This window comes from Colias eurytheme, chromosome 2 (genome assembly GCF_061535395.1).
Source record: "Colias eurytheme isolate Ceu_HAF_F1 chromosome 2, ilColEury1 Martin Lab GWU primary, whole genome shotgun sequence".
NCBI classification, from domain to species: domain Eukaryota; kingdom Metazoa; phylum Arthropoda; class Insecta; order Lepidoptera; family Pieridae; genus Colias; species Colias eurytheme.
In genome coordinates this window covers 7,119,577-7,129,766 of record NC_142981.1, presented here as the reverse complement: position 1 = coordinate 7,129,766, position 10,190 = coordinate 7,119,577, and the positions used below count along the sequence as shown (strand labels likewise).

The following is a 10,190-nucleotide window of genomic DNA, read 5'->3' as shown; positions in this document are numbered from 1 at the left end:
CTCTATATTCTCGAATTTAAAATTGCAATAATAATTGATCATGATTATTTTATTATTATGCAAAGTTACATTGCAGTTTTTACAGGTGTGAAATGGGTGTGAATAATAAGATGTATTTAAATGGTTAATTATTTCAACAACGACTTACCTACAGTCCATAAATATTATTTACTCTGTGGCAGTCTCTCGTTAGAGAGTAGTATATTCTTTGCTCTGTGGTGGTTACCAGGCAACGATTTGTTTACATCCGGGCTTTGAAGTCCTTACATTGTGATTAGGATTAACAACAATGTTCAAAATATAAATTTTAACTGTTTACAGAAATAATTTAAGACAGATCTTTTTTTAATAGGATTAAGGATAATTTCTACGAATTTGAAATACATAATTCAACAAAATGTTTATTTACATGAGTAAAAAGGTAGAAGATGAGAAATGATAATTAAAATCACACTTTTCACTTCTTAATATTTAACTGTGTTGTAAATAAATAAATATTACTAAGTAATAGTATAGAAATTTATTACTTTTTCCAGATAGCCATCCCAAAACAGTCAAATGTAACGTGTTTATCATGGAATCAATCTTCTGGATACATTGCTGTAGGTGGAGAAGATGGAATGTTAAAAGTTTTAAAGTTAGAATCAGGTGAGCTGGTCAATCTTTATCACACCAATATCATTCATTACAATTAGAAATATATATTTGTGTACTTAGTAAATAGTTACCAACTTCAAACTATTTTCAACTTAATAATTTAATTAATTTTAAGTAGGTACTTTAGTGTACTTAGAAAATTATACCTACATCTTGAGAGAAAGGATAACAATTAACAACAATCAAAATAAAAAAATTCAGGTGGCGGAGGGAACTTATCCATGAATTTAAGTCTAGATGGACACTCTGGACGCGTTTGTGTTGCTATATGGAATGAAATTTTTCAAAAACTCACAACTAGCGATGAACATGGAGTCATTATTGTTTGGATGTTATATAAGGTAAATAATTAATTATGTACTTACTAAGGAATTACTTGCCCCATTTAGGTACTTACTTTTTTTTCTTATATTATACTAATCAAATTAGATACAAAGCTTACAAATCAATTAATTACACAATTCTCCTAATTTTAGGGTTCATGGTATGAGGAAATGATAAACAATAGGAATAAATCAACAGTGAGTGGAATGGCTTGGGGATCAGATGGCCAAAAAATATGTATAGCCTATGAAGATGGTAAGCAATCATAATTTACTGCTATACTAGCTTTCCTCCAATGGTTTCGCCCGATTTGTGCAAAGAAAAACCGGCATAGTACCCATTCACCTATCCCACGTACTTTCTCAGTCTCAAGCTATCCTCTCTACCAAATTTGAAGTAAATCCATGCAGTACTTTACATACAGACTGACATACAGGCTTCAAAATCAAGTGTAGATCCATGCTCCAAGTATAATGACAATACTAAAAATATTCAATGTACAGTTTTGATTTTCCTACGATTTTATAATATGTATAGATAATACGATACTTAGTTGCGAAATAGATAGTCATTATTAAATTCTTTTGTTTCAGGAGCTGTTATTGTAGGCTCAGTTGATGGGTCAAGAGTGTGGGGTAAAGATATAAAGGGTCCAGGTCTCAATGCTGTACAATGGTCACCAGATAATTCAACTTTATTATTTGCATTATCTAACGGAGAATTGCATTTATATGATGATCAGGGAAACTTCATTGTAAGTTAAGTCAGACAACCCATTAAGTTTAACATTAAAAATGTATCTTGTAGTTACTATTGTTAATTTTCTGTGTAATTAATTTTTAATTAAATTCAATTGATTTCCCAATAAAAATTTAAATTACACTGCTAAAATCCGTAATCTTATACATAATAATAAGCTAGCAGTAATTATATAGTTCAACAGGTGTGTCATAATAGTATCCATTATTACACCATACCTATCTATGCATGTTTGATTGTTATCTACAAAATATTCCCAAGCATAGAACTGATGTATCATGTTACTTTTTTAGATGCCAATTGCTTCTAGTAGTGCTTCTAATGGAACGGATATAGTGGCAATGGACTGGTTTTCAGGAAAGGCACCAATTAATAGACCTGTACTTCTGATTTGCTACAAAAGTGGCCTGATGTTGTTAATGAAAACTTGTACAGAAGAGGGTACGTGTGCTTTTTATTTGAAGTGTTTTACTGTAATTGTGATGTGGTCATGTTTGCCAGTGCTGCTTAAGCTCCTGTACAGGGTATAGTTATAGAATTTACTTAACAACTATATTTTACTTTTTCCTCATTGTACAGCTGAATGTACTATGGTTTAGTTTCTTAATACTAATTATTTTTTGTCCTTGCATAGAATGACGACTGTAAGACTTTTTACTCTTTCTAACATTGTGATTAAAACTAAACTCACTCATGCAACAGATACATGAATAATAAATGAAGTATTCCTTCTTTAGAAAGTGTTATGGTTGAAACGAATATGAAGATAATAGACTGTCACTGGAATCACAATGGAACAGTAATTGCTGTAGCTGGGTGCACGCAAGATCAAGCTAATGTTGTACAATTCTTCAGTGCTTATGGAGAGGTATGCATATACAAAATAACGTCATTTGATTGGTTGAAACTTTAGTATAGAAAAGGAAAGACTGAATAGTAAATATTTAACAAATCCAAAGGTTTATTTTTTTTCCAAATCTGGCTCAAGCTTTTACTCATTACTGTTATAGTAGGTAGTACCTACTAGTTAATTAGGATTAGCACTTCAAAGTAAAATATTTCATAAAACACTAAATCCTTCATTCATCAGAATCAGGCTCATTAGAAGAAAACAAAAACTACTCAAATCTGAAGTCAAAACATTATTATAATATGTACTTGAAAAAATTTTTCTTTAGCATGTCAGAACGCTCAGGGTGCCAGGAGGTGCGATGCGATCATTGTCTTGGGAACATCATTCGCTAAGACTTGCGATTGCTGTTGACTCGTTTATTTACTTTGCCAATGTGAAGCCAGATCATAAGTATGCTTTTTACGGAAATACTCTGGCCATTGTGTCGGGGACGGAGACTGTGACCTTTTGGGATACAGTTACACACCAGGTGGTTATGTACTTAAGTTTTTTCTGTTACTTGTAAGTTAGGACTTGACCTTAAATACCTGTAGAGATTGTCTAATCTAAAAATGAACGCCCCTCCACTGTGTTTACGCTCACATTCAAAGTACGTGTATAGACGCAATACACACAAATTGGTCTGCCTCATTGGTCGTTCAGTCCTCCAGTCCTGTCCATGCCCGAACGACAGGACCAGTTGGCCAACTAGTGCATAAATGACGCGATGCACGACAGAACGGACGTGTCATTCCGTACATAGCGCACTCTCCCCGCCATACAATGCTAGGCACCTGAACTGATCGCCCGATTAGTTGACAAATCAGTGCGCGAAAGTCAAAGTTTGCAGTAGAATCGCCGCGCGCACACATATAAAAGTGGTTCAATAATTATTTGTCCTCACACATTGAAACAATTAAGTTTAGTGGAGGGGCGTTCATTTTTAGATTAGACAATCTATACCATATTATAATTACCATACCATATTATTATAACAATACCCATTTGAATTTTTTGTTGGTTTGCCCAATTCTGCTAGTAAATTGTTGTGATTTTCAACTTAACTTTACACAGTGTATATTAAGATTTGGATATTTAAGTTATACAATATTTTATTATAATTGTAGTCTTGGATAAATCATATTCCTGATGTCAATGACATGTGCGGTGTGGAAGAATATTGTATTATAGCCACCTCGGATTCATTGATAATTTTGAATCAACAAGGCATCCAGTGTGATGGTGAGTTGTTCAATATATTTAACCATCGTTTTAACTTCAAGTACAAGAAATTAGTAAATAAATGCCGGAAAAAGTCATCTAATAAAATACTTATAAATATTATGAACTTATTGCAGCCAAAACAATCTCCATTCCCATATCTTACGTTGCAATAAACAGCAAAGCTATTGCCGTAGCTGCTTCCAAGGAAACATTTTTAATATGGAGATTCTCAACACCTACTCGACCCCGTGAGTATATTATTTGATGCATTTTTGTTAGTTAAAAGTAAAAAACCGGCCAAGTGCGAGTCGGACTCGTGCACGAAGGGTTCCGTACTATGGGAGCCCCCCTTAATATATATAGTTTTTTTTTTTAATTTTTAGTGTTTGTTGTTATAGCGGCAACGGAAATACATCATTTGTGAAAATTTCAGCTTTCTAGCTATCACTACACACACCCTATCACACATTATGAGATACAACCTGGAGACAGACAGACCGATTCGGTACAAATGTGTCTTCACATACTTTTAAGGGTTTAAAAGTATGTGAAGACACATTTTATTATTTATCTTTTTTTCAGGTATCACAGAACAGTTTTATCATCCAGATGGGTCACCAGTAACATCTGGAGAAGCCGGTTTCCATGACGACACCATTTGTTGTATATCATGCTCAGACAGTCATTTACTTATTGGAAGGGATTCTGGCACAATCCTGCTCTTCTCATTGGTTAACTTTAAAAAAATTACACAGATCAATATGAACACTAAACCTTATAAATTGGGTTTGAATTCTAATTCAAGGTACATAGTAAACATATTTTTATTTACCTATAACTAAATTCGTTGGACCAATTTGTAATTTAGAATTTAAGTACCTATGTTGTTAAATATGTTGTGCTAGATTTTGTTAGCATAACTCATTTTTGTCGTCATATCTATAAAAAACGGTTCATTATAATATATCATTATATGCGTTTAGGAGCCCGATTGATTAACTCAAAATAATAAGCGAAAAATATGTTTAAGATAAAAGGGTTTATTACTTTTTGATGTATAGCTATTTGCTTCATACAAATATTGCATCTTTTTCGGCAAGTTGTTAAATAAAATAATTTCAAAACTTCCAGCAAGTTCTTCATAATCGACCAGGCCGGTTGTCTCTACATCCTCGACACGGACATGTCGAACAACATAAGTATAGGTCAGTCGATACGCAAGGACGTGTGGAGCGCGATCTGGGCGGCGGATAACGCGCAAATGTTGGCTATCGCGGAGAAAGCCAGGTTATATGTGATGCGGGATTTGGAGCCCGAGGAACCGCTCACTATGCAGGGATATTTGTGCGCTTTTAAAGTAAGCTCTAACTGCAGTTACATATGGTTATTACTGATCATAGATGTAGCGACACCTCGCTCTGAATCGCACAAGCGAAATGTTTTCGCTACAGAGCACATAATATACAACTTTCCGACATCAGTCATCGGGGCCTTAACGGTCGGCCAGTCGAGTAGACTGGTCAAGGATCCTCCCTTTTTCGATGAAGGAATTCCCCCTTCCATCCTCCACAATAGATGTGGGTATTGTGCAAATAGATTGATAGGTTCGGGCAACGACATTTAGTGGCACATAGTGTAATGTTTGACACATCAAGTGCATCTTGTTTTACGATGCGATCGGAAAATCGGTTGTTTATGTTTTATTGCGTTGCAAATTAAAAAATAACTATTACAAGAATTACTCTTCTAATGCAAGAAATTAATGCAAAATTTTGTTCTTTTTTTAAGGAATTAGAAATTACTACGGCATTACTGGATAACATAACAGATAAATGTACACCCCAACATATAGTTCGTGTTGAAGTAAAATCATTGCGAGATACCCGACAATTGATAGAAAAAGTTGGATTGAAGGAAGCGGAAAATTTTATCAAGGATAATCCTCATCCTAAATTATGGTAAATATGGTCCCAACTCCCAACCAAGTATCTATGTACTGGTATTTCTTATTACATTTATAAATTTTTAATATAGAACTTGTATTGAATTAAAAAAGACGTAGCAATCTACAAAACTCCATACTAAAAACAAGCTTACGACAAAAGCTAAGGAATAAAAACAATGGAAGTTCAAATATTGTTTCTCTGTTATACAAACGTATATTCAAAAATCACGCTTTGAACAATATTACAGGCTCTTGTTAGCAGAAGCTGCACTTAAAAATTTTGAAGCAGAATCTGCACTAGAGACCGCAGAAGCAGCTTTCGTGAGGAGGAATGATTATGCTGGTATTCGATTCGTGTCTAGGCTGAACGCATTGCATTCTAACGCGCTTAAGAGAGCCGAAATACTAGCGTATTTCAAAGATTTCGACGGAGCCGAGAAAATATATCAAAATGAGGATCGACGGTAAATAATCAACAAATAAATAAAATTATAAAATTGATTTTAATGTTAAATCAATAATAATAATTTGCAGAGATTTAGCGATTGCGTTACGAAAACGACTAGGACATTGGTTTCGTGTTGTCGAATTATTAAAAATGTCCGTTACTACGACTGAGTCTCAAGTGAAGCAAGTGTACAATAATATAGGGGATTACTATATTGATCGACAAAACTGGTAAGAAAATATTTCTTGTGTATTAAATGTTAACAAAAAATCGTTCTAAAGGTTTTTCTCAATATAAGGGCTGGAGCGATTGAATATTACAATATGTCGAATAATACGGAAGGGCTCAAAAAGTGTTATATGGCAATGGAGGACAGTGCATCATTGGCAAAGCTTTGCATAACATCACCTAGATCGACGAAGGTAACAAACCGTTTTTTTTTTTAAATTAACAAATTACAGCATGGACTATTCCAACAAAAGGTCTCAACCCCGATTTATTTCTGAAAAATATTAAGTGATAGACAATATTATGTTTTTGAAGTATCTACGCAATTGATTTATCATATATGTATTATTTATATTGATCCAAATTCATAAAAGAACGACACCCCAGTATTTTTTTTGTCTACCCACTTTTTTCGTTTTTGCAGACCGACTCCAGCATAGCAAAACAGAATGTTTTAGAGGAAAGAATAGATATAAATCACGAGACATCTATATTGCGTATCACACAATTAAACGAGAGTGGCAGAATGTTACAGGCTGCGGCTATGGCCTTTCAGGTATTTACGCTTTTTCGATTTATTTTCAAACTTAAAATATAAACTATACATTTTTCGTACATATACCTAAATTATCCAATAAAATCATATCTCTATTTCAGTTGGCCAATATCGAAGCTTCTAGAAATAGCTCACCATGGAAGATTAAGAAGCTATATGTTCTAGCTGGACATATGTATAGCCATAGTTCCGTTGGTAAGATAAAAACATAAAAAATCTTTCATTCTAGTACTAAATTGCATTGAAAACATATCTATCTAATGATTTATCAATTATTCTGCACGTAGTCGAGTGCTATCTAATGCCACATTATTGCATGATTCAAACTATCTATGACAAGGTCGCTTGGGAATTAGGTACCTACATTTACTTCTGTATTGTTTTAACTGTTATAATGTATAATAAATATCATTGCAGCTTTAACAATAGCCTCAATGTAGTTTAATTCAATTTATCTTATAACAATTAAAACCAAAACATTACATTAAAACGAAATTAATGGTTGTGATACCTAATATGTCACCATCACCCTTTTTTTATTTTGCCTGATTTGTACATCAAATTTAAATACTTAACGTTATTTGTTAACTTATATGATTAATAAATAATATATATTTTGAATTAATAACTCAGTATCGATCATATTCTTCTTTGAATCATATCATATCGTTTATATATTAAATGTTAAATTACACGAAATTTCGTACATTTGCAATATTGCACGTTTAACAATATCGGTATCTAGGTTCAACAAGTCAATAGTTTAACATATACACAGAGGGCGCCAAGAGCCGCGACGCAATCCGCAGCTACCGTCTAGCGAGCGCGCAGCACTGGGCGTGCCTCGCGGTGTCGCGCGCGCGCGGCCAGCCGTTCCGAGCGGACGCGGCCTTGCGTGCGGCCGCACGGCTCGCCGCTGTGCTGCACGACTTGCACGAAGCACAGCACTTGCAGGTTTGCTAATAGTTATAGCATGCTACAGTGTTAAGCATGATTCATGATATACAATGCCTGGGCTGGGAAATAAATGAAATAATATTCACATAACACTTCTCAAACTACCTGAAATGTTTTTATCGACATCATTTTGCTTTTGAACATGCTGTAAAATATTATAAGTACTTAGAACAGATAATTTTTTTTCTTTTGAAATATTACCGAAAAGCCGATACAAGAGAAGATATAGAGTTCGAGAAGTGTGCCTGATTTAGTAAAAGCTCATTATCACACTGTTTGTATGCATTTCCTGAGAACATTTACTATGGTAGTGTTTATTTTTTTTTTACACGTAGATTTCAATGAATAAAAGGCTCCCCAAGTTTCTGAAAAAAGCTGATATTTTTACGGGTGACTTTTCGATTGAAAATTAGGTTGTTTTTTTTGGTATTAATTCAAAATAAGGCGAAAAAATAAACATTTTCAATCAAATAAATTACAGTGTATTTGGGACATTATAAACTAAGTTTCCACCAAATTTCGTAGAAAAAAAAATAAATTTTGAAGTAGATAAAAATAGTTTGGAAAATCCAAAAGTGCACGCCTCATAATTTTTTTTTAATAATTATTTATTAATTATTATTTTTGTTTATTTAATAACAATTAAACCACATCGAATCAGACCCTGAAAAATGAAAGGGTTCTATTCCTGAGCATACTCAAGCGTAAGAGAAAAAAAAGACTCGATTAGTAAAGTATTTCGGTCGCTATCGTGTTAACAAGAAAAAGGATCCGCACATACAGACACACGGACGTCCAAGACAGAACTTTTTTAAACTGTTTTTTAACTAGTTTAAATAACAAAAATGACATCAAAAATATCATGAACGTTAAAAATAGTGTTTTTTCTTAATATGTGTGTGTATGTATTATCTTACAAGTGCAATGTATGATACATAAAGACATTTTAAGTTTGAAAAATCAGATGTTTTGCGCGAAGTGACAGTAGTACCCACCTCAACGCTTCGCTTATGAGGCGTGCAATAAAAGACCAAAGGTTATGTGAAAAAATTGTGAATACAAAAGTTGTAGAACTTTTAATTACCTACAACTTTGCGATTGAACTTTTTTCCGTAGGACTTGTAGTTTTGTCGGAAATAAAGGGAAACCATTTTTTTTCTCTTAAAAGCTCCTCCCACTTCCCGAACTCGGATTGACCGTAATTTATTTTTCCTTTTATTTTCATCATATTCCCCTCCTTTTCTAATGGGTTTCATCCGACTGCGATTTTTTTTATCTTTTTATTATTTTTAAAGGCTTCTACCCCAGTCTATAACTTGAGTAGCGCTTTGACGGTGAATTTAGGAAAACGTTCTTGCGTTGACATGAACTTCAAATTTCCTAATATTTTTGACAATAAGGTGGTTTAGTATGTTGTTAAAAATAATTATTGATAAAGGGTGGACATATACAAAATTAATTATGTTACAGGCATGGTGCACTATTGCAGCGATAGCTCTACAAGCTAGAGCATTTGATTTATGCTCAAAGGCATTTATAAAATTGGAAGCTCTTGAAGTTAGTATATCTTTATTTGATTAACCAATTAAATTTATGTCTGAGACAATATTTAAGCATTTAACACTAACCTTTATTATTTTAGCCTCAGACATTTGAAAACTTAGCAATTGAAATATTTACGAGGTCGAGGCCTAAGGATGCTAAAGGCAATAAAGTGGAGTGTCCCAATTGCCAATTTGGCATGCAAGATTGGTAAGGATCCTGAAGCTTATCTTACCGAAATTATTATTTTTCTTAATAATCAGCCGAATATATTTAATGTACTTATAAACAAATAATTAATTAAAAAGGAATATTGATGCATGGCAAATTATTGTTGCCTAAATTATTTTTCATAATCACTGCTCAAAAATATTTATAATGTATTAAATTAAAGTCTGTGCTTCATTAATATCAGTTTTGACAAAAAACATTTAATGATATTGTTAAAATAATCTATCTCTATCTATTTCAAAGGATGGTTGTGTGTCCTGGATGTGCTACCGAGTTTCCAGGATGTGCTGTAACAGGACGCACGTTACTTGCGCCGCATACTGTATGGACATGTGTAAAATGTGACGCTAAGGCCCAGCAACATGAACTTGTACTAAGGCATTCTTGTCCAACATGCCATACTCAATTAACATAAATAAATACAAAT

The 10,190-nt window shown here is 33.4% G+C and overlaps 1 protein-coding gene across 1 annotated transcript; it reads left to right on the top strand.

Moving 5' to 3' along the window:
- The first annotated feature begins 253 nt into the window (after positions 1-253).
- Oseg4 (intraflagellar transport protein Oseg4) lies at positions 254-10,178 on the top strand. Its single transcript, XM_090113865.1, has 22 exons — positions 254-421; positions 537-648; positions 859-998; positions 1,134-1,236; positions 1,575-1,735; positions 2,034-2,181; positions 2,478-2,608; positions 2,919-3,122; positions 3,760-3,874; positions 3,991-4,104; positions 4,439-4,661; positions 4,988-5,213; positions 5,645-5,814; positions 6,050-6,265; positions 6,336-6,479; positions 6,548-6,671; positions 6,902-7,033; positions 7,135-7,228; positions 7,812-7,987; positions 9,461-9,547; positions 9,633-9,742; positions 10,007-10,178. The coding sequence occupies exons 1-22, from the start codon at positions 398-400 to the stop codon at positions 10,176-10,178; spliced, it is 3,126 nt and encodes a 1,041-aa protein (XP_089969991.1). The 5' UTR covers positions 254-397.
- The last annotated feature ends 12 nt before the right edge of the window (positions 10,179-10,190 follow it).

What these genes read in the sequence shown, in the direction of transcription:
- Oseg4 (XM_090113865.1), top strand. Translation starts at nt 398, where the DNA reads ATGTTTATTTACATGAGTAAAAAG. An exon ending in ACAAGGCATCCAGTGTGATG is followed by an intron (nt 3,875 to 3,990) that starts GTGAGTTGTTCA and finishes AACTTATTGCAG; the next exon opens with CCAAAACAATCTCCATTCCC. An exon ending in CTGCGGCTATGGCCTTTCAG is followed by an intron (nt 7,034 to 7,134) that starts GTATTTACGCTT and finishes TCTCTATTTCAG; the next exon opens with TTGGCCAATATCGAAGCTTC.